Source organism: Aquarana catesbeiana, linkage group LG01, assembly GCF_042186555.1.
Source record: "Aquarana catesbeiana isolate 2022-GZ linkage group LG01, ASM4218655v1, whole genome shotgun sequence".
NCBI lineage: Eukaryota > Metazoa > Chordata > Amphibia > Anura > Ranidae > Aquarana > Aquarana catesbeiana.
In genome coordinates this window covers 318,145,482-318,170,749 of record NC_133324.1, presented here as the reverse complement: position 1 = coordinate 318,170,749, position 25,268 = coordinate 318,145,482, and the positions used below count along the sequence as shown (strand labels likewise).

The 25,268-nt window shown below is 41.7% G+C and overlaps 1 protein-coding gene across 4 annotated transcripts in view; it reads left to right on the top strand.

Moving 5' to 3' along the window:
• The window catches only part of FANCG (FA complementation group G), a 48,801-nt gene that overhangs the window by 4,589 nt on the left and 18,944 nt on the right, over nt 1-25,268 (top strand). For 3 of the 4 annotated variants that reach the window (XM_073629904.1, XM_073629912.1, XM_073629922.1), the window contains 8 exons: nt 1,307-1,477; nt 1,700-1,790; nt 7,655-7,786; nt 9,700-9,890; nt 12,629-12,776; nt 17,752-17,882; nt 21,012-21,158; nt 22,941-23,101. In XM_073629904.1, coding sequence (XP_073486005.1) covers nt 1,385-1,477; nt 1,700-1,790; nt 7,655-7,786; nt 9,700-9,890; nt 12,629-12,776; nt 17,752-17,882; nt 21,012-21,158; nt 22,941-23,101 — 1,094 coding nt within the window. In that variant the 5' untranslated portion in view covers nt 1,307-1,384. The remainder of the gene's footprint in view (nt 1-1,306; nt 1,478-1,699; nt 1,791-7,654; nt 7,787-9,699; nt 9,891-12,628; nt 12,777-17,751; nt 17,883-21,011; nt 21,159-22,940; nt 23,102-25,268) is intronic. The other variant, XM_073629931.1, reaches the window with a different exon arrangement.

The following is a 25,268-nucleotide window of genomic DNA, read 5'->3' as shown; positions in this document are numbered from 1 at the left end:
CTGGGTCTGGGTGAGTGAGTCCAGTGGAGGCCTCTATGGGAGAGGGCTGCATGCGAGGCAGAATCTGACTTTTGAAGCCATGTTTCCATGATTGCAATAAGGTTAAGGGGGTGGGAGACAAAAAGGTCATGGACAGAAGTGAGCTTATTGCAGACAGAGTGGGCATTCCAGAGGGCACATGAGAAGGGGAGGGTGGTTTTTGTAAGCAGGGGGATCGAGATAAAATTGCGGCTGATGTTTGAGGCCTTTATGCATTTGGTCCCTTGGGGTATTTAATAAATATTCATATCATGAAATGATACTTCTTGCTTAAATGGGGAAGGCAAGAGAGTGAGCAGATTTTTCTATCCAAGGAGATTTTAAACTATAGCTTTAAAAAGAGTCTAGCATGTATGGGCTTATGTATATATTTTATATGCAATCTTTAAAAGATATTTAAACTCCTAAGTGCAGCCAAAATAAAAAACAAAAATGAGCACAAGGGAAATCCTCCTTAGTCCATGCTCCCTGTCCCCGCTGTTGTAATCTTCCGGTGTGTCGAGGGTTAATAGTAATAGGGGTTGTCGCAGGCTTTCATAAAGTGCCCAGCTATGGCACCCCTTTACTACCTAGCTCTGCTTTTCAAAGAAGCCAGACTACAGCTTCTATAGATGGAGGACGGGGGATGATCTATAGGTCAGTTTTGTATTATTAAGAACATTGTAACAAGTAGTCTTAAAGGATAAGTTCACCATAACAAAATAAATAATAAATGCACATTTTTTTGCAGGTAAAAAAAATCTGTTTATTTTTTTGTTAGGGACCTGTAAAGGATTGCACCCACAATCAGCAGATCATAGGTGTAATGCCACAGTCCTGCAGACTGTCTGTGTATCTGTTTGCCCGTACCTCCGATATGAGCAGGCAGATACACAGTGAACTACCAGAATGCTCAACAGCGCTGTGGTAGTTCATTGAGAACTACAAGCCGACAGCTGCAAAGGCCGCCGGATGATGATGTGGCCAGACGGGCGGAGCCCCGCACGGCTGTGGTTTATTTTTTTTTTTTTTCCCTCAGATTGTGACAGCTAGTGGGGGGAAAACGGTCCCCATGCTAGCTGTCAAAACAGGGTCGGTGCTGGTGCATATGTAACATGTTACAGAAGGTGAACTTATCCTTTTTAAGAATAAATTTGTTTAATGAAAATGTGTGTATGTGGATGGACAAGGAATATCCGCTGAACCTAGTTTACTTTGATTTGGTGCCCTGAAGTTCACTGAACTGATTAGACGAAATATGAAATAAAACTAATATCAATTTTCCCAGTTGACTTTACAGGTATGAATTACTTGAGCAGATTGGCCCAGATAAATTCTTGATGATCATCTGACTCCAGGATGAAAGATGGAAATTGAGTGCGAAACAAAAATCCCTGGGGATGAAAGCCTTGTTCTACTTTGGATTCAAGAGAATAATGCAGTTGTTAAGAGATGGAAAGTAAATATTCTTTGTTTTGTTTACTTCACTTGGAAATTGTGGTTATTGATGGAAAAATGCCCATAATTTTTACATCTAAAGCATTGTAGCTGATTTTATGAATGTCTGATTACTCTCATTTGCACAGTGATTTTGTCCCATGTGGTAACTGTCCAGGGTAATACAATATAGAATTTGTACTGTTTAGGTTTTGCTGCATGTAATTTTGTATTTTGCTTTTAGGATTTCAAAACAACCTGGTATATCCAAGCATTGAAGCAGAAATTACTGGAGTGGGATTCAGAGCTTTCGCTTTTGCTTCAGAAAATACAAGGTGCTGATTTATTTAAAGTGAACCTATGTAGTCATTAAGGCAGCCCATACATGAGTCTTTTTTTTTTTTTTTTTTTTTCTTTTTTTTTTTTTTTTGTTCAGCCAGCATGTTGAAGGAAAAAAAAAACTGACTTGATTGCCCCAACCACACACTCGATGTGGATGGGGGAATCCTCCCAACTGAGCTATTGTTTTTAGACAGCAGGGAAAACGTTTCCGCCACCAGAATACACTGATCAATGCTGGCTATAGCTGGTAGTTGTGATCGAGTGGCAAAAATCTGACAGGGTGGAGACTTCCCGCCACCAGAATACACTGATCAACACTGCTGCTTATAGCCGGCAGCTCTGAACGAGCAGCAAAAATCTGACAGGGGGTTGTACAGAAGTTGATCAGTAGATTGGCTTCTGTACAACCACCTTGCCCATACATGGATCAAAATGTGGCTGATCCCTGCTGAGTCAGCTGAATTTTGCTCCATGTATGGCCAGCTTAAGGAGTGTCTAAATCAACAAAACTGCTAATCCCTACGCGCCTTTGTGTTATCCACAAGTACCTGCGAAACATGAATTTCAGCAAAAGGCTATCTATTCCTAGAGCTAAGACATGTCCATTGAACAGTCTAGTTTCAGATTCTCAAAGGCCAATAGGGGCCATGGTACTGAGCTAATGAATGATAGGGTTGAGGCTATGATTTAAGAGGATAAGCACTGACATGAAGGGAGGTCTGGTGTACCATGTGTGCCCAGGTAAGGGAATTTCTAGACACATAGATTAACTTGCAAGAAAGTGTAGCATTCATCCCCAGAGGGGCCGCTGAGACTATACCCAGGTCTCCCTTGCTAGTACAGAGGCTGCCTGCTGCAGACACAGTTCCATGCACACTTACAATTCGCTCTCAGTCTATGGATATCTTTTTAGAAATTATTGCTGAATAGCATGAAATCAGAGGGGGTTCAGGAATTGGGATACTCCAAACAATAGAAGAAATAACTGGATGATAGTTTCTTGCTAATACTCTCTGAGCAGCCTTTCCTGGAGGTAAAAGGGAATAGCTAGTATATCTAGGACTCTATAAGAGCAGTCCCAGTCCACATAGCATCCTCTGGCACTTAGTTCTCTTCCAGCCAACAAGAGTCCACAGCAAGGTCTTTACCCACTATTTCCCAGGAGCTGTCAGCCACCCAGCATCCACAGATAGTTCCTCAGTGAGGGAGACAAAAGGTCCTTCTTTAACCACTTGACCACTGGGCACTTAACCCCCTTAATAACCAGACCAATTTTCAGCTTTCGGTGCTCTCACACTTTGAATGACAATTACTCAGTCATGCAACACTGTACCCAAATGAATTTTTTGTCCTTTTTTTCACACAAATAGAGCTTTCTTTTGGTGGTATTTAATCACCGCTGGGTTCTTTATTTTTTGCGCTATAAAAGAAAAAGGACCGAAAATTCTGTAAAAAAATGCATTTTTCTTCGTTTCTGTTATAATATTTTGCAAATTAGTAATTTTTTCTTCATATATTTTTGCCAAAATGTATACCGCTACATATCTTTGGTAAAAATAACCCAAATCGGTGTATATTATTTGGTCTTTGTGAAAGTTATAGAGTCCACAAGCTATGGTGCCAATCTCTAAAAGTTGATCACACCTGAAGTACTGACGGCCTATCTCATTTCTTGAGACCCTAACATGCCAGAAAAGTACAAATACCCCCCAAATGACCCCTTTTTGGAAAGAAGACATTCCAAGGTATTTAGAAAGATGCATGGTGAGTTTTTTGAAGTTGTCATTTTTTTCCCCACAATTCTTTGCAAAATCAAGATTTTTTTTTTTTTCTTTTTTTTTTTTTTCACAAAATTGGCATATTAGCAGGTTATTTCTCACACATCGCATATGCATACCACAAATTACACCACAAAACACATTCTGCTATTACTCCCGAGTATGGCGATACCACATGTGTGAGACTTTTACACAGCGTGGCCACATACAGAGGCCCAACATGCAGGGGAGCACCTTCAGGCGTTCTGGAGTGCCCAGGCCAATTCTGACATTTCTCTCCTACATGTAAAAATGATAATTTATTTGCTAGAAAATTACATAGAACCCCAAAAGATTATATATATTTTTTTAGCAAAGACCCTAGAGAATACAATGGCGGCCGTTGCAACTTTTTATCTCTCACGGTATTTGCGCAGCAATTTTTCGAACACGTTTTGTTTGAAAAAAAAACAGTTTTGTGCTTTCAAAAAAAACAAAACAGTAAAGTTAGCCCAATGTTTTTACATAATGTGAATAATGAAGTTATGCCGAGTAAATAGATACCTAACATGTCACCCTTCAAAATTGCACACGCTCGTGGAATGGCGCCAAACTTTGCTACTTAAAAATCCCCATAGGAGACGCTTTAAAAAAACGTTACTGGTTACATGTTGTGAGTTACAGAGGAGGTCTAGGGCCAAAATTATTGCTCTCGCTCTACCGATCGCAGCGATACCTCACATGTGTGGTTTGAACACCATTTTCATATGTGGGCGCAACTTACGTATGCGTTCGCTTCTGACTGCGAGCACACGGGGACACGGGGAAATTTTTTTTTTTTTTTTTTTTTTATTGTTCATTTTACTTTATTTATTTTAGTTTGAGGCTTTTTTCCAAAAAATAATTTTTTTGATCACTTTTATTTCTATTACAAGGAATGTAAACATCCCCTGTAATAGGAATATGGCATGACAGGTCCTCTTTACAGTGAGATATGGGGTCAATAAGACCCCACATCTCACCTCTAGGCTGGGAAGCCTGAAATTAAAAAAAAAAAAAAAAGATCCTGGCTTCGATCGTAGCGGTGAGTCGGTAGAAGCACCTGAGGGCGGCGAGAGGGGGGGGGCGTCCCCTCTCGCCTCCCGTAAGAATGATCAAGCAGTGGAACAGCCGCTATGATCATTCTTATGGTGTAGGGAATCGCCGGCTGAAAAAGATGATATCTGAATGATGCCTGTAGCTGCACCCATCATTCAGATATCCCCGCACAAAGTCAAGGACGTCATATGACGGAAGGCGGGCAGGAAGTGGTTAAAACACATTTTTTTTAACACAAAGTTGTCCATTTATACAATATTTCTAACACATAACATGTACATACCAAAAATGACACCCCAAAATAGATTCTCCTGCTCCTCCTGAGTATGGCGATACCACATGTGTGAGACTTCCACAGCCTGGCCACATACAGAGGCCGAGTATAGCCGAGTATGGCGGGGCATGGCGGAGTATTGCACAGGGTTGCACAGGATCATTGCAGAGTATTGCACAGGGTTGCAGAGTATTGCACAGGGTTGCACAGGATCATTGCAGAGTATTGCACAGGGTTGCACAGGATCATTGCAGAGTGTTGCCCAGGGTTACAGAGTGTTGCCCAGGGTTGCAGGGTGTTGCCCAGGGTTGCAGGGTGTTGCCCAGGGTTGCAGGGTGTTGCCCAGGGTTGCAGGGTGTTGCCCAGGGTTGCAGGGTGTTGCCCAGGGTTGCAGGGTGTTGCCCAGGGTTGCAGGGTGTTGCCCAGGGTTGCAGGGTGTTGCCCAGGGTTGCAGGGTGTTGCCCAGGGTTGCAGAGTGTTGCCCAGGGTTGCAGAGTGTTGCCCAGGGTTGCAGAGTGTTGCCCAGGGTTGCAGAGTGTTGCCCAGGGTTGCAGAGTATTGCACAGGGTTGCACAGGATCATTGCAGAGTATTGCACAGGGTTGCAGAGTATTGCACAGGGTTGCACAGGATCATTGCAGAGCATGGGGGGGGGGGCTGAGCATGGATGGATGGATGTGACTGTACATGTCACTGAGCTGCGCTGTGGGCACTACACATCCAGCCTACAGCGCGGCTCCCATCCGATCTCTCCCCCTCTGTACCGATCGGTACAGAGAGGGGAGGGAGGAACCGGCGTCATGACATGACGCCGGTTTGTTTACATGTGATCGCTCCGTCATTTGACGGAGCGATCACATGGTAAACGGCCGCGATTACCGTGATCCGTGATGCGCCGGTGTCTTGCCGAATAAGTTCCTTCGGCGGATAAGTTCCCCCCTGTACTGCGCAGGCGCAGCGCCTGCGCAGTACGAACTACTAACAGCCACCGGAGATAGCCGAAGCTCAAGATCGACAATCAGTTGTACACGGCGCCTGCGCTCTGGGTCCAGGTTCCTTCCCTACCATCCAAGTGGACCTAGAGGGGGAATCTAAAAGAGCTGAGCGAAGCAAGGCCGTGCCCGAAGCATGGCGAGGGGCCCTCTTACAGGCGCCGTGTACAGCTGATTTTCAGCTATTCCGCTTCGGCTATTTCCGCCGGATCCTACTGCGCAGGCGCAGCGCCTGCGCAGTAGAGGGGGGAACTTATCAGCCGAGTGGAACTTTCTCGGCAGAACACCGGGTCCTCTGGGCCCGGCGGTCACGGATGTTCCCGTGTACGCGCCCCAGGGGGCGCGCGGGAGCAGTTTTCTGGAATCACGTCATATGACATGATCCCAGAGTTATCCAGCCGCCCTGCAGCCGTCATTTGGCTATAGGGCGGTTGGCAAGTGGCTAGACCAGGACTCCAGGATGATGCCCTCCAGCAAATAATCCCCTGGGATTCTTCTCGTGGCCCTCAACTCATGATGAAGAATTCATACCTGGATGACAAACCCTCCTGCTCTATCTTCTGGAAGCTTCTTTCAGAAACAGGCAAGGGAAATCAATCACCCAGGTTAGGAAATCCTTCCCAGACCAAAAACGACAGATCGCTGGTCCACTGACTGCAGTGAAGGCAAAAAAACCCCCTAAATTTAGCCTAACCTTATGAAGGCACTACATAAGCACTATTGTTAGCTTAGTCACTTATTTAAAGAGGAACTTTGGTAATTTTTTATCAGTGCCCTCGCAGTTTCCTGAGAACTACAAGCTGTCTGCTGTGGTCGCAGACAGGACTTGTAGTTTATTACTTCACAGATTGTTGTAAGTGAGTGACACGGCTCTGAGTGGAGCGCTGCACATAAGTGCTGATTTTGAAATGTGAGAGCGGCTGCAGGGGAGAGGAACCCCCGCCTGCTCTCAGGGGGAGGGAATGTGCTAGAGCATGTTACACCCCAAATATGGGTGTAACATGCTCCAAAAGGTGAATCGAACTTAGCCTTTAAAGTGAAACCGTTTCAGCCCACGTTCACATTGGGCTGATTTGGCATGCGATCTGACATGTCAAATTACATGCCAGTTTGGCGGCTATTGCCGGCGCTGCACCGGTTCCCAAAAGTAGTTCCTGTACCAGTTTTGGTGACTTCGGGGATGATTTGAATAGACATCTGTGCAGGAACCCGCACAGATTCTGTCAAATCGCTCCCGAAGTCTGACTGCATTGCCGGTTTGAAATCGTGCGAGTTCAGCTGAACTCGCACAATTTCAAACCCATCCTCAATGTGAACCTGGGCTCAAGGCTGTGGACGTTTGAATATTTAAAAATTCTTAACAAGCAGTAAATGAGCTTTGAAAAGTTCTCACTGACCTTTCTGGCTGCAAGTACTGTGAAGCTATTTATCCTCAAAGTTCACAGCAGAAACTGCTCATCTCTTTGCCAGGCCACGTGCTGTTTGCTTACAATAAAGATAAGAAGGCTCAGTCACTGCTGGGTGGGGGAAGCTGACCTTCAGAGAGAACAATTTCAGTGCTATGAACTCTGAGGATTAATATCTCCACTGTGACTGCAACTTCACAGGTAAGAGCTTGTTTTGAAGCTGTTTGTAAAGAATGTGTAAATACTTGATTGGTTAGTATGTTTGTTAGTTTTTTTTATTCACAATCTTCTCTTTTAAATGTACTTTATAATACTTATTCTATGATTACAGGTTTACCATCCACTGTCAACAGCCTTCCCTTGGAGCTAACAGTTGTGTACAACACTTTGTTAATTCACGTTAATATAACTGGTGGATTTCTGTGTGAACATCAAGAGCAACTGAAGAATGCCCTGTACAGAGGTTAGGAATCGTAGCTGCCTGTAGCTAGTAGATGATACTTGGTCATAAGAATTGTGCAGTTTTGAATACAGCATTTTGCTTTCAAAGAAAATGTGTAGATCTGGTTTCATATTTCTTAAACGCCACCAAAAAATTGAACTTGTGTAGCTAAATATTTTTTGACAATTTTAACTTTTCACTTGTTTCTTTTCTATCTTAAAAATCTTAAACAACATACAATACATATGCACATTCCATTTACCTAGAAGCCTTATTTTAATATCTGACACTCAAATGTGTGTAGCTCTTCACTTATAGGACCAACTTTGTATGTTGTCACTTTGATGTACATACTCAGTAATCTACTATTTCTGTGCCTTATCTGTTGTATCATACAGTAGTTATATTCATTTGGAGCATTGATTAGCATTGCTTTCTTTTGCTGGCAGTATGTTAGCCTTCTCCTAAGATACCTTTTGAGAAAAAACAAATTGACTTCTGGTCCTGGCATTTTGACCTAAGTAATTTTTAGCACAGGGACTGGGAGCAGGATAGCCCAATCATTTTGACCATGACAAGGTACATATGGATTGTAGGGGTAACATAACATTAGAGATTTAAGGGTTAGCTTTAAAATTCAGAATAAATGTTAGGTTATGTTTTAAAAATTGAATATGTGAATGGTTACTTTTCACTGTGAGGTTAAGGGTTACGTGTCAGGGTAAGGTAAAAGGAAACCTGTCATGTGAGAAATATGTCGGCTAACATGTCTTGGCTAAAGCACAATAAATAAAATGCACTGATTGTGCAGATGGTCACTTTTAATAGGAAATGTAAAAAAACACTGAACTTACATCAAAAGGTAAAAGATAGGCTTATGAGAAACTTCTGTTGGCCCCTGAGGAAAGGAAGCAAAGCCAGTGGGGATTGCGTGGTCTGTTAATAGACCCCACAGACTTGCTGTTAGTGGTCCTGGGGCCATACACTCCAAGAGTGCCATATATGATGTATCTTATGACTCTCATATAGTGCCAAAACAAGAGGAGTGTTTCCATCGCTGTGGAGGAAATCTTGTCTCATTCTCTGTATGCAAGGGATTTACTTATTTAATTTATCTCCGTTCACACTGAATCCAACTTTGAAATCGTGCGACTTCACTTGAAGTTGCACGATTTCAAAGCTGCAGATCAGTGCAACTTCAGCTGCGACTTGGCTGACATCTGTGGGACTTCACGCACAGAGGTCTTTGCAAGTCGCACCTGAAATCACAAAAAAATAGTACAGAAACTTTTTCTTCAAATCGGTCAGAGTTGGACCTGTCAAACTGCATGACAAGTCACACCTGTGTGAACGGGGGCTTAATGAAAGTGCATTTGTTTTTCTTTTTAAAATGTAAATCTGTTATTCAGTGCACTCTATTTTGTGTGTTTTACTCTGAAGTAAAATAGAGATCAAAACGGCACTTCCATGCAAGAGAACAGGTTTAATACTAGCCTCTCTGATGGGCAGTATCTTCTCTCCACCCCTCTTGTTCCAGCATTGCCGCCCCCCTCAGTGTGTTTGACATTCAACATTTTTGGTAGTGTTGGATGTCTATATCCCCCTGCCCTGCACCCTGGTTCTTCTTCAGACTTTGAGAAAGGAGCCGTGTCCCCGGTGTTTCCAGATTTTTTTTTTCTCTGTGGCTTTATGCACTGTATTGGTTAAACGGAGCAATGTTGTTATTTGTGCCTTTAGGGTTCTCTGATTTAAGAATTTGAGGAAAAATTAGGTTGACACAGTGCTGTGACGTTTAACTGTCTGTAGTTTGTCACAGCAGAAATACAAAAGCCCCATGTAACCCAAATAAATGACTTGCCTCTATAAACTGTTTTATAATTGTCAGCATCTGACTTTAAATCCTGCTGCATAACTATAATTTATTTTGCTGACAGTTCTTTTGCCTAGTAGCCAGAGTGATATGAGTGACACAACCATCACAGAGCTATGGAAGAAGGTCCTCAATGCAGTGCATTCTCAGGAAACATACTCTGCTCTGAACAGATTAGCTGGATTGCAAGGTGCCTTGTGGCTGGCAGAAAATCAGCTGGAGCCTATCATTAACTTATTTCACCTTTTGAACCAGGTATGTTTCTATCACGTCAGAGTATGTCTCAGTTATACGGTATATTGTATTGCACCATTGTTTCAGGGTGCTCTAGTGACTTAAAGTGTATGTTTGGGCAAAAGAAAAACATATTCAAAACATTTCTGCAAAACATTTACTCCCCCCCCCCCCCCCCCCCCCCATTTACCTATTGATTCTGGAATAAATGCATTGAGCTCCTATCATCTTGTTTTAGCTGACAACATATTGCCTCTGCTGCACGAAAATCCCAAGCTGCGCTGTCAGCCCTGCCTAGTTTTCCCTCGTGGGCTATAGATCACCACTACTTGTGCAGTCCAGAAGGAGAAATAATTTTATTAAACTAGTGTAAGTACCAAAATTTGGCTTGGTGTTAGCTTTTTGTAATCCTCTGTACAGCAGTGTATGAAGGGCAGGACTGGGAGCCAATCAGGCGTGCTACATGCAAATGTGTTTTGTCTTTTTTAGCTTATTAGCACATCTAGCCACTGAGATTGTTGCCCATTCATCAGGGCAAAAGTACTCCAGCTCCTTCAAGTTAAACGGTTTGTGTTGGTGTACAGCAGTTTTCAAGTCAACAGATTCTCAGTAATATTTAGGTCTAGACTTTGACTAGGCCATTTTAATTGTTTCCCTTTTAAACCATAGTAGCTTTAGCAGTATGTTTAGGGCCATTGTCCTGCTCGAAGGTGAACCTTTGTCCCACATTCAAATCCCTGACAGACTGAAACAGGTTTTCTTCAAAAATTGCAGTGTATTTTTTGCCATTGTGACCAGTTTTTCAGTCCCTGCCGATGAAAACCATCTCCAACATGATGCTGCCTCCACCATGCTTCATTGTGGGGTTGGTGTTCTCAGGGTGATGAAAAGTGTTGAGTTTGTGTCACACATAGCATTTCCCATGATGGCCAAAAAGTAAAATTTTAGTGTCATCTGACCAGAGAACCTACTTCTGTGTGTTTGGAGAGTCGGCTACATGCTGCTTGATGAACTCTAAATGTGTATTCTTATTTTTTCTTTGTTTTCGTGTTGCTTTCTTAGTGGTGCACTCAGGGGGTCTTTCAGAACAGGTGAATTGTATTTATATTGACATATGACAGATCACATGACACTGATTGCATACAGGTGGACCTTATGTAATCATTTTAACTATGGGACTTTTAAAGTTAGGTGGTTTGACCACATCTTACTTAGGGGTTTCATAGCAAAGGGGGTGGATACTTATGCACACTTTTACTGTCTTATTTATTGTTTGTGTCACAACAAAAAAAAACTTTGCGTCTTCAAAGTCATAAGCATATTGTGTACATCATATGGCACAAAGCCGCAAAAAAAAAAAGCATTTTAATTCCAGGTTGTAATGCAACAAAACAAGAAAGACACTAAGGGGGGTGAATACTTTCTCAAGGCACTGTATGGATTTATTTTTTGTATTTAGCCATTTACCTGGCTTCAAATTTAAATGGTATTTTTACCTTAAAACACAGCATGTGTGTTTTCTATTTACTTGGGGTTATCTCTTCCCATGGTCCCCATGGCTGTTTATAAGTTCATTAACCTGCTATGTGAATCATCCATACAATATTTGTTGAAATAACTAGTATGTTTAAAGCGGACGTATGAGGATAGAATAATGGGCGTTTGCTACCTATTGAGTCGCTGACCTGCATTGAATATGCGAATGAATTCTGAAAATTCTGAACACCTCTTTGTCTGCTATATGATGTAAAAGCAAGTTACTGCTCTAGGTAGGTTTACCTCTGCGAATCAAAGCTATTGTAGAGCTGCACAGTTCTAAGACCAAGTATAATTAAAGTGGTTGCGTGTATTGACTTCAACAGATGATGTTACAAAAGTCCAATAGTAAAATGTAAGAGGTCACCAGTACTTTGGTGATGCATTTTTAAAGATGTATTGTTGACACATAATGACACAGGTCCAAGTGCCAATGTTTCGGGGCTTCGCAGGTCCTTTTCACCAGGGTGACCTAATGACTCCAAATACATTTATACAACATATATAAAGCAAGGTAGCCATTAGCATCCAGAGTCCCTTAGCTCAATATGACATCATATTCCTGACAAATTCATGAAAATAATGCTAATGTCAATAAGACACCTACGTGCAAGAAAAAGTAAAATCGGCATCCAGATGTTGAATGAAAACTTAGTATTTTAAAGGGGTTGTAAACCCTCATGGTTTTTCACCAGGTGGAAAACCTTCTGTGGTGCTGCAGCCCCCCCAAGTCCCCACTTTACTTACCTGACCCCAATCTTTCTCCGGCCGTGAACGAGCACACCAGCTCTAGCTGGTGTCTCATATCCTGATTTGATAGATTGATAGCAGCGCAGCCATTGGCTCCCGCTGCTGTCAATTAAATCCAATGACGCACACATCCTGTGTGAATGGACACAGATGCGGGACTCGGGAGCGCACCCGCACGGGTGTCCACCAAGGAGAGCGCTTCTACAACGTGGACACTCGATGTGGGGAGGAGCCACCAGCACTGCTGACGGACAGCAGAAGAGGAGGACCGGGGGCCACTCTGTGCAAAACGAACTGCACAGTGGAGGCAAGTATGACTTGTTTGTTTGTTTTTTTTTGTTTTGTTTTTTGTTTTTTTTTAAACGAGGGTTTACCACCCCCTTTGATGCAAGTTGCTCAACTATTGATAAAAGCATCTCATTTGAATGGTGACAATAGCAATGGACTGGTGATGGACTTATTTTTTCCCACAGGCTCCTACTTTTTCTTGTAGAAAATACACCTTGCTAGAGTTGATCAAGGCATGGAAAGTTCCTCATCAGGCAGAGGAGGAAATTCACACTCTGGAGGGTGCCTGCCATTTAAAAGATATTCTCTATACCTCAGCTGCTTTTCTGCAAGGTAACTCATCCTGTTAAGCAATATCTGTGGTGGTGTTATGACGGACAATATTCAAGCATGCATTTGCTGTCTTTAAATATTTTGTAACACCAATACTTGACTTTTGGTCTTTGTTATGATACTGAATAGAAACCATGCGGTGTCATACTGTTAAATGAGACTTGTGCATGTGCTCTTAGATCTTCCAATTACCCCCAACAGGCCATGTTTTGGGAATTTCTCTTAGATAAAATAGCTGTCCGAAATACCAAGCCATTGACTCTGATTTAACCACTTGACAACTGGGCACTTAAACCCCCTTCCTAACCAGACCAATTTTCAGCTTTCGGTGCTCTCACATTTTGAATGACAATTACTCAGTCATGCAACACTGTACCTATATGAAATTTTTGTCCCTTTTTTCACACAAATAGAGCTTTCTTTTGGTGGTATTTAATCACCGCTGGGTTCTTTATTTTTTGCGCTATAAAAGAAAAAAGACAGAAAAAATGAATTTTTCTTCATTTTTGTTATAAAATTTTGCAAATTAGTAATTTTTCTTCATATATTTTGTCCAAAATTTATACCGCTACATATCTTTGGTAAAAATAACCCAAATCGGTGGATATTATTTGGTCTTTGTGAAAGTTAGAGAGTCCAAAAGCTATGGTGCCAATATGTGAAAATTAATCACACCTGAAGTACTGACGGCCTATCTAATTTCTTGAGGCCCTAACATGCCAGAAAAGTACAAATACCCCCCAAATGACCCCTTTTTGGAAAGAAGACATTCCAAGGTATTTAGAAAGATGCATGGTGAGTTTTTGGAAGTTGTAATTTTTTCCCACAATTCTTTGCAAAATCAAGTTTTTTTTTTTTTTTATTTTATTTTTTTTTCTTCACAAAATTGTCATATTAGCAGGTTATTTCTCACACACAGCATATGCATACCACAAATTACACCCCAAAACACATTCTGCTATTACTCCCGAGTATGGTGATACCACATGTGTGAGACTTTTACACAGCGTGGCCACATACAGAGGCCCAACATGCAGGGGAGCACCTTCAGGCGTTCTGGAGATTCCAGGCCAATTCTGACATTTCTCTCCTACATGTAAAAATCATTTATTAGCTAGAAAATTACATAGAATCCCAAAACATTATATATGTTTTTTTAGCAAAGACCTTGGAGAATACAATGGTGGTCATTGCAACTTTTTATCTCGCACGGTATTTGCGCAGCAATTTTTTTAACACTTTTTTTTGTAAAAAAAAACTGTTTTGTGCTTAAAAAAAAAAAAACAAAACAGTAAAGTTAGCCCAATGTTTTTGCATAATGTGAAAGATGAAGTTACGCCGAGTAAATAGATACCCAACATGTCACCTTTCAAAATTGCACGCGCTTGTGGAATGGCGCCAAACTTCGCTACTCAAAAATCCCTATAGGTGACGCTTTAAAATATTTTACTGGTTACATGTTTTGAGTTACAGAGGAGGTCTAGGGCCAAAATTATTGCTCTCGCTCTACCGATCGCAGCGATACCTCACATGTGTGGTTTGAACACCGTTTTCATATGTGGGCGGGACTTACGTATGCGTTCGTTTCTGCATGCGAGCACACGGGGACAGGGCGCTTTAGAAAACATTTTTATTTTTTATTGTTCATTTTACTTTATTTATTTTAGTTTGAATCGCCGGCTGAAAAAGCTGATATCTGAATGATGCCTGTAGCTGCACCCATCATTTAGATATCCCCGCACAAAATCAAGGAAGTTGTATGACAGCCGGCGGGCGGGAAGTGGTTAAAGCACATTTTTTTCTTTTAACACAAAGTTGTCCATTTATACAATATTTCTAACACATAGCATGTACATACCAAAAATGACACCCCAAAATAGATTCTCCTACTCCTCCTGAGTACGGTGATACCCCATGTGTGAGACTTCCACAGCCTGGCCACATACAGAGGCCGAGCATGGCTCGGTATGGCTGAGTATGGCAGGGTATTGCAGGGTATGGCTGAGTATGGCGGGGTACTGCAGGGTATTGCAGAGTACTGCGGGGTATTGCAGAGTACTGCGGGGTATTGCAGAGTACTGCGGGGTATTGCAGAGTACTGCGGGGTATTGCAGAGTACTGCGGGGTATTGCAGAGTACTGCGGGGTATTGCAGAGTACTGCGGGGTATTGCAGAGTACTGCGGGGTATTGCAGAGTACTGCGGGGTATTGCGGGATATTGGAGAGTATTGCGGTGTACTGCGGGGTATTGCAGTGTATTACGGGGTATTGCAGGGTATTGCGGGGGCATTGCACAGTATTGCGGGGGCATTGCAGAGTACTGCGGGGGGCATTGCAGAGTATTGCGGGGGGGGGCATTGCAGAGTATTGCGGGGGGGGGGGCATTGCAGAGTATTGCGGGGGGGGGGGCATTGCAGAGTATTGCGGGGGGGGGGGGCATTGCAGAGTATTGCGGGGGGGGGCATTGCAGAGTATTGCGGGGGGCATTGCAGAGTATTGCGGGGGGCATTGCAGAGTATTGCACAGCACTGCAGAGCATTATGGATGGATGGCTGGATGTCACTGGTTAGCGCTGTGGGCACTACACATCCAGCCCACAGCGGATGTGTTCGGGTGCGCGCCCCAGGGGGCGCGCGAGAGGGGAATTCTGGGAGGACGTCATAGTACGCCCTCTCGGAGTTAAGCAAACGCCCTGCAGCCGTCATTCGGCTATGGGCCGGTTGTTAAGTGGTTAAAGCACCTGTGCAAGATCAAGGAAAACCTGCAAACATGGCCTGTTGGGGGGTACTCGAGGAACGGGCTGAGAACCACTGGTCTACATGAGTAAAAATGCATTGATGTACAGGAACCAGTTTTTCATTTATGTTTCTTCTGGTGTAAATTACAAATTAAATTATGGCTTTATAACTTTGTAGAGTAGGCCATGAGCCAGTTTTGCAACCAGTTCTTTTAAATTTCCTAAAGTAATACTTTAAAGGCCTGGTTCTCCTTTAAGAAAGACATAATAATTGCACATATTTTGGCAGGGAAATTAATTTTTTATCTTCACAGGAACCTGCAAAGTTTTGCAGTCGCAATTATTGAATTGCAGATGCAATTTTGGGATCCTGCAAACTCTTCCTTCATCTCCCTGCCTGTACCTGTGTACAGGCTTTCAGTTAGAGAGCTGAAAGTGTCAACGGACTACGAGAGTGCTGATTACTGCACTTGTTAGCCTTTAAATAGGGGTGAGATGGGCCCTATCCAGCCTTTTCTTCAGGGGGGCAGCTTTTTTGACAGAACTAAAGTGCCATTGGTGAACTCCAGTTTCTACCTCCATCTGCATGATTGTCATACTCCCACCCTTGACTTTGAAAAAAAACTCATACTAATTGCCAAAGTATGCTTCCCATTTAGGAGCATATACAGAAACCGTGTTTACTGTGTTAATTCCCCTAAAACTTGTATTTTTATATTCTGGTTCATGTTAGAGAATTAAACCACCTGATATTTTGTTATGTCTCTCAGTCTCTCAGGGAGTATGTTGGTGAGGCCCCTGCGCTTTAAAGGGTAACTCCTCTTTTGTGGGAAAAAAATGGCAAAAATAAATAGCATATACAGTTGTGACACAAGTCATATTGTAATTGAATGTTATTAAAAATTGCCTTCCCTTTTCAATCTGCAGCTCTGTAATTTTCTGTAAAATGCAATATGGCTACCTGGAGCTGTACAGAACACCACCAGAAACATTTCCTGCTGGTGTGATTGGCTCACTGATTTTCCCAAAAATCTGCACTAAGTCAGATTTCAGGCATCCCCTGCAACAAAAATGTCATTTCTTTGTGAGATACTTCCAATAGGGAATCATCTCGAAAGGGATGCAGACCCTGCAATTTTCCTCATTCGAGCCCTGCAGGTGCACAGATGATTGATAATTATGAAACCACTCCCATTAGATTCACTTTACACATGGACACAGACAAACAGGGATTTCTTCAGAACAACAAAAGTTAGGAATCTGCAGCAAAGTTTGTTAAAATCCTTGGAATGTACATAGATCACCAAGAGGGGAATGTTGTTTTTTTTCTCATTAAAAGTGGAGTTACTCTTTAAGTTCATAGGTCTGCACATCTGTTGTGGCCATTATGAGGAAATCTAAGACCCCATACACACTATACAACTTTTGTTGTCTGATTTCCTTTAGATTTACCAAAACAATGCAGTGCAAGGGCCTGCCTGATTGTATACAAATTGAAACTGTAAGGGCAATATCACACGCGAGCGGGCGTCAACGGTAAATCGCTGCTATTTTTAGCGGCGCTTTACAGTCTTTTAGGCCGCTAGCAGGCCGCTTTTAACCCCCAACGGCCAAAGAAGGGTTAAAAGCGCCTGCGCAGCTGGGCTGCACATTTGATTTTAATGGGCAGGGGTGCTCCTAGAGCGCCTCAAAGATGCTGCTTGCAGGACTTTTTTAGCATCCTTCCAGTGCACCGCTCCAGTGTGAAAGCACTCAGGCTTTCACACTGGAGTGACAGGAGAGGCGCCTTACAGGTGCTATTTTTAGTGCTATAGTGCTTGTAAAGCGCCTCAGTGTGAAAGTAGCCTTAAGGTTTGACTTCATATTATATGGTTTTGGTAAATCTGAAGGAAAAAATCTTCAGAACATTGTATAGTGTGTATCCAGCTTAACTTTTACTTTTATATATTTAATTTTATACTTTTTTATGAAGAATGCAGCAGGAGTTGGAAAATGCAAAGGTGTCAGGAAATGTTGTTTTTGAAGTATGTAAGTTGAAAAAGAAGCTAGGGTTTTGAGTTTTAAGCCCATCAGGTTCCACCTATAGCGGATTTATTTATTTTGGTTTGCCCAACGATTTAAGAGTAGTTTTGCTTTAGTTGTGGATCCAATATTATTGCTGAGCTAAATATGGAGTGCTGACTTTGTTTTTTATGCAGTTTTCTTTCGAAGCGTGGTCTAAACTTAATTCTCTGCTAGGTTTGGCTTCAATGGATGCTAAGGATTTCCCTCAGGCAGTGGACCTCTTACAAGAAGCTGCCAGCAGCTTGTGTACTAGCAAAATATTGTCTGAAATCTACACCTGTCTTGGATGGTCCTTCTACAAGATGGTATAACGTAGTGAAATTTTGTTGTATATTGGCACAAGTATGCTTTTGTCAAATTTTCAGAAAAAGCATATATACGGTAACTCCAAATGGCTGTGGATTTCTGGTTGTAGTATTCACCAAGCATCAAAAACATTTTTACCACGTTAAGTGCATGCAAGCTGCTTTGAAAAATAAAGCTAACAGTTTCAGCTAACAAATGGGTGCTAATTTAGTCGTAAATTTCATTAAAGGGTGTAGGACCTAGTTCTAAAATTGGCTGTACTTACTTGAATTGCTTGTTAGGGTAATTACTGTCAATAATATTTTGAGAACTAATGCCGGCTATAAATGGAGCGATTCTTTCCCGCAACCACAGTCGGTGTTTATGGGGGAATCCCTCCCACAAAGATATTATGTTCTCCCGGCCGGAAGGGCGGGGGAAGCCGTCCCGCGGGAGAACAGTGATTATTGCTGGTGGCTATGATAGTTGCTGGCAGTAATCGCATCTAAAATCTAACAGGCTGGTTGTACCCAAGTTGATTGATCAACTTGGGTACATTCAGCCTGCCCATATATGGTTCAAATCTCGGCTGGTTCAGCAGGAACCGGAAAATTTGAACCATGTATGGGCAGACTGAATAAACCCTTTATGGCCAGCTTATCTCTGACAGAACTTTTATGAAGAACCCCTCTACAAAGCTGATTTCAGAGTTTGATTTCACGTTCACACAGTCCTGACTCTCTCTTTTGAAAGTTAATGAGCTGAGAGCTCAGTCCAACATTCCAATCCATTTAAAATACATCAAACCCTAATATTTCTTGTGTGTTATACTTACCTGCCCTGTGCAATGCTTTTGCTATGCTTTTTCAGCTGAATGTTTTTTTTCTCAACAAAAGTGGAGTTACTCTCTAAGTTCATAGGTCTACAGTCACATCTGTTGTGGCCATTATGAGGAAGTCTAAGACCCCATACACACTATACAACTTTTGTTGTCTGATTTACCAAAACCATGTAGTGCAAGGGCCTGCCTGATTGCATACAAATTGAAACTCTAAGGGCACTTTCACACTGTGGCAGACGGGCGTCAGTGGTAAATAGCCGCTATTTTTAGCGGCGCTTTACTTTCGGGCTGCTAGCGCGGCGCTTTTAACCCACTGCTGACGGCCGAAGAAGGGTTAAAAGCACCCGCGAAGCGGCGCTGCCCATTGATTTCAATGGGCAGGGGCGCTTTAGGAGTGGTGTATAACACTGCTCCTAGAGCGCCTCAAAGATGCCGCTTGCAGGACTTTTTTTAGCGTCCTTCCAGTACACTGCTCCAGTGTAAAGGCACTCGGGCTTTCGCACTGGAGTGACAAGGGAGACGCTTTACATGTGCTATTTTTAGCGCTATAGCGCGTGTGAAAGCAGCCTTAAGGTTTGACCTCATATTCTATGGTTTTGGTAAATCTGAAGGTAAAAATCTACAGCTCTGATTCTCCTCTTCTGAGGTCCCCCTCCAGCGCTTTTGGCTACTACTGCCTTTCAAGTGTCCCCATAGCAAACCGCTCGATCTTGAGCCGCATTGTCTGCGTCTATTGACACACAGAGTGCAGCTCGGCTTGCTCCTTTGTCACTGGTTTTGATTGACAACATCAGGAGTCCAGAAGGAAGAGAGAGAGCAGCGCTGGATCAAGATCGGGGCCAGGTAAGTATTTTTTTTGGGGGGGGGGCTGCACGTAAAAGTTTCTGCCTTTTACAACCACTTTATTATTAGAAAGACTAAGTCTGGCCATGTAAGCCTGTTACAAAAAAAACTTGAAGAAAGCATAGAGAGTAACAGAAACCGGTTCAATTTTTAAAGCTTGCCCCTGAGCAGCTTATACTTGTCTTCCATTCACTCCCCCACAATTCCATTCACCAAGTTGAGCACTGAGAAGAAGCACTGTGTAAGCTCCAAGTTGATCCTAATTTCAGCTTATACAAGGCTGAGGTCTCTCCACCCCCTTGTTAAGCTGGTGCCTAATGGACCAGTTGGCAAGCAAATAGGGCTACAATGTAGGAAGGAAAATAAGCCACATTTCCCCATAACCAAATGTACTGGGTATTTCTCTTCCTTTCCAATGGTCAGATTAAACTGAGGGGGCAAAGCACAGGTTCACTTTAAATCATGCATACATTTCCACCTGTGGCAGCAACTGCTATTTACCGCACCTTTAAACAGCTGGTGGCCTGTAGTTTGGCAAGCTTGGATAAAGAGGTGTTTTGGGTGTTTGGAAAGGTCTAAAATTGGCATGGGAGTAATGCACATTCGTTAGAAAAAGTGTTAAAAAAAAATAAATAAAAACTTGTCATGGGTCTAGACAGTGTCATTGATGGAGGCACTAAAATTCTCTATATCTAAAACAATCTTATGGGTGTGGCAGCTTTGCTAAGGAAGCGGTGTGAACATAGCTTTATAATAGTTCATTGTTGGCTCTCATTCTAATTGTTTCTAATTTTAGTGCAAAGCTTCCTAGTATGGACAGTCATGATTTCCAAGGCTGGGTGAAAGTCATTGAAAAATTGGGCTTATTCTATAGAATATTGCAAGGAGCAAAGGATAGCAACAAATGAGCATTCATGTGATACTAGTTGGGCTTCAGTAAAGTGGAATCTGTTTATTTGCCTAGAGTCATTGCACTTTAAACTTATAGAGGAACTACACTGCATCTGAGCACCACAAACCAAAAATGCTATTTTATTAATTTTTGATATTCAAAGCCAAATTCCCCATCCATACATATCTCTTTGCTTTATTTTGCTTAGAATTTACTTAGCATTTCTGGCCATGGCCACCTTAAGTAAGTGCAGATGATTCATGTAACATTTACTTCCTGGAATGCATCTGCCCTTCACATGCGTACAGGCAGATGGGTGCGCTTAGCTGAGAAAGCCCTTACTCCCCTCCTGAAGACTCCTGGGATATATTACATTATTTGCCTAGGCATGGAATCCAGAAAGTAACTGAAGAAATGAAAAAAAAAAAAAAATGATATACTTTACTATCTATTTACTAATGCTAGCAGCATAACAGTTATAAATAGTCAATGTTGATTGAGAGAGAAGTTCCAATTTAATATTAATGATGTGAAAAGGCTTGGCACTCATCGGAGGTCATTTGTTTACTCTAGGCAAAGCCACAGACAGCCCTGCAGTTCTGGAAGCAGGCTCTGAGTGTGGATTTTCACTGTCTCCCAGCCCTGTACCACACATCCTGCCTGTACAGTGACATGAATAGGATGGAATCTGAACTGGAGGCTCTTACTCTACTTCATACGGTAAATATGCAGAAAACACATAATGGAACATGGGTTTGTGTGGATTGCAATGAGTTTCATAATTCTTTATCTCTGTACAGAATGCCACCTGGGAGCCTTTTATTAAGTAGTCGGCATAAATATATATTTTTTTTATATATGTAATGCCACCTAGGATCCTTTTTATTAATAGTCGGCAAAATATATATCGTTTGTCTGTAGTGAACGTATTTACTATTTATCCATTTGTTCATTTTAAAAAACATTGTTTTGCTTTAGTTTCGTCTGTTTTTACTGTATTAGAAGTCCTTATTTCCATACTCATATTTATTTATCCACCCCATTATATTACCTTTTACTACTGCTGGTCATAGATGTAACATTCCGGATTAAATTATACCCACCCTAAATAGAGATGCTGTATACTTGCCTCATGCGTATGGTACTGTAGGGACATAGGAACCTGCCAGAGGAACCACCGTACATGTGGTGTTGGAAGTGTTAGATCTGGGATCTGCTACCTGGCAGATTTTTAAGACATGAACCACTAAGACATCTCCTTTTATGGAGTGGTTTTAGCTTCATTTAGACCCTATAGCGACAGGGTCACTTTAACCCCTTCTTGCCTAAAGGTAAAACAAATCTCAACGCCTGAACCCAGATTTGCAACTGTATTAGGAAAACTGTAGGCCCAAATGAACTATTTCCTTCACTAAGAAATGTGGTTACCGTTAGCGCTGTATAATTTGTACTGGGACTACCCATTTCTCAGTGAAAGAAATAGTTTATTTGGGCCCACTTGGTTGCAGAGTTGGAGTTTGACTTTATTCGTACCTTAAAAAAAAAAAAAAAAACTGACCATGACTCCAACTTTTACTGACACTAACCTAGATCAGCCCTAATCTAGCCATTTTGTCTTGGTTTTTTGATTTATTTATTTTTTTGCCCACACTTTTTTTTTTACACTGTTGTCCTCTGACTTGGAGATAAATATACAATGTATCTTTTTCTGCATTCTGAGCAAAAAAAACAGCACAGGAGTGGTTCAGTCCTCTCAGTTTCCGATTAGTTTGCTGGCCGTGCACTGTGGAGCATGCTATCAGCACAGACGCAAAGTACATGTATGTGGTGCCTCAGAAGAAAGCACATATCTGTTTTCTTGGCTTAAACAGATTAAAGGACTTATTCACTTTTGGTAAAATTGGCCACCTGATCTAGAAACTCCTCCTCCCAGGTTCTTTCTTACTTCAGCATGACATTAGCAACCTCCTCGGTTGCTTCTCTCCTCCAGCACCTGTGCATTGAGCCCCTACAGACTTGAATAGAAGCATCTTTAATTTTAGCGTATGGCTGAGGAAGCGCTAAAGAAGATTTTGGCCCAGAGGTAAACAGCAGAAGGAGCCACAATTGTCATGCTTATGTAAGTGAGCAGCTGGGTGGGAGTTTCCTAGGTTAGAGGGCTAAGGAAGGAAGGCTAATATTTTTACTAAATGTGAATCTGTCCTTCAAGTGATTTTTCTCTGTTGCCACATCTTCCTTACTATTTCCCAAATACAGTGTATCCCACTTTTCACTCACACCTTGCTGTCCATCTGCTGTCCCCTGCCACCACATCTACTGACCATCCAAACACCCGACACGAGGCTCAGCCCCCCCCCAGACCTTCAGAAATAAATCTAAAAAATAGTCCAGATGCTTGAGCTGTTTAACATCTTTCTATGTTGTTATAGTTTGTCTTGTTTTAAAATTTTAGTTTTTTTTTGTATCACTCCACTATAACAATAGTATTTATTTGTATTTCAGGAATTAGAAAATTATTGCGTTGACCCCAGCTCAATAAACACCTTTTTTCTGTTCAGAACTGAACTTTTACTGAACGCCTCAATTTTGAGCCACTATGTCCATGTACCAAATGCCTACGAGGTGAAGTATCTTATAGCAAATCGCTACCTCAGAAGAAATAGGTAACGTATAACTGTAACAATAGAGGTAATCTTGCGCTAAGGCTTCATGTACACAGGACGTTTTTACAAACTCTCCTGAACGATTTAACTTGACAGATAGTAACCCACGTTTAGAACTTCCGTTTTGCCGCGTTTACATGCTATGTTTTGCAGCGCTTGCGTTTAGAAGCGTTTAAAAAAAAAATGTGTTTTTCATTTTTGGCTATTAAAAAAAAAAATGCCTGTAAACGAAACGCGGCTACACGCGAGTTACCACGTTTAGAAGCGTTTGTCGCTTGAAATGCCTGTAAACTCAGCTTCTGAATGCATTTTTTTGCATTCCAAAAAATGCCTCTATCTAAACTCAACTGCCTACAAATGACTGTAAACGACTCCCAACTGCTCCTAAACGTCCATTTACCAGCAGCAGTGTACATGAGGCCTAAAGTGTGCAAAACAATAATAAACAAAAAACACTAATGTCAATAGAAGACAGCAGCACTCACTGTATCTCTCATAACCTCCAAAAAATGTGTTGCGCTATTTGTAAAGTGCATAAGTAATTCATATCCAATTTCATAAACCCAAAAATAAATAAGAATTCATAAATATATATAATATATATATACACACAATACAAAAAAATAAGCCCATAAATTGATAAGTAAGTGAGTAAATAAATAAGTAAATACTCCCAAGAATTCATAAAGTTCATAGAAGTGAAAAATCAGTCCCATAGTAGTGCAGGGAAATAAAGTGCTTCATGTGAGAGAATCATTCAGATATTCTTGTGCTCCAGTGATTAACATGCTGTGCTCCACCCAAGAGGGATATCAAAAGCCTCTTACCAGATTCTTTAACAAGAAGGTCTAACTGCTCTTAATGGAGAAATTCCTCGGTTGGATGGATGGGACAAGCTTCATTCTGGTCTAGAGCCAGCCAGCGCAACTAGCAGCTATACATCTCCACTATGTACCTCCGCAAGCCGCCATCAAACACCAAAAAGTAAGTGGTACACTTGCAACAGAAATGAATCCAAATATTCACATGCAAGAAGGAAGGGCATCGTTCATTTTGCAGTATTAAAACCAATTTATTAAAAAAGAGGGTATCTACTCGCAAAACCGAGAAGTAACAATAGCTAATTGCATATATAGCGTCATGCCCGGCAGGCATGATGAAGTCACGGCTGTGGACTCCACTTTCATGTTTTGTCCAAATGGACATCATCACTGGGGCAATGGAGGTAGTGGTGATGTTGTGCAGACCAGACTATATAGGCTTACCATGCTAAAGCACTAGAGGGCGCTGCCACTTCTCACCAGCAGATCTGGTTGACATATTACCAAAGACCCTTGCATGCAACCTTCTTGCATCTGAATACATTTCTGTTGCTTCCCTTAGAATTTCCCTTAAGTCTTAGAATCTGGTAAGAGGCTTTTGATATCTTTCTTGGTGGAGCACAGTTTGTTAATCAATGGAGCACAAGAATATCTGCATGATTCTCTCTGATGTACACGTGAAGCACTTTATTTCCCTGCACTTCTATGAGACTGATTTTTCACTTCTATGAACTTTATGAATTCTTGGGACTATTTACTTATTTACGTTTATCAATTTATGATTGATCTTTTTTGTATATATGTTTATACATTTTTATTTATTTATGGGTTTATGAAATTGGATATTATTTATGCACTTTATAGATAAAAGCAATCCTTCACTTTTCTTACATAGCACTTGCACACATAAAGCAACAGAAAGTACTCCACTGTTGATTTAATAACAAAGCAAAGGGTAATAGGTCAGTAGCAATCTATCAAGTTCCAGCTTTGATTAGTGGGGCCAAGCTCTTTGAATTTCTGACTCATTACTGGTTTCTGCACTTTGCACATTGATTGACTTATTAAAAAATAAATTAGAACACCAGGCAAATAGATTAAATACATATGTGAGCTGTCTTATCTGCCAAATTATTACTTCTGGGCATCCAGACTAGAGCTTTACACAGCTCTGCTTGGGAGCGAAAAGGGACCTGATCATTCTCTGCTGCAGTTTCACTTTCACAAAATAGTGGTTTGGTATTTTTTGGTACACAAAATTTTCCATAGGTGATGCTCTAGAACAGGGATATGCAATTAGCGGACCTCCAGCTGTTGCTGAACTACAAATCTCATGAGGCATAGCA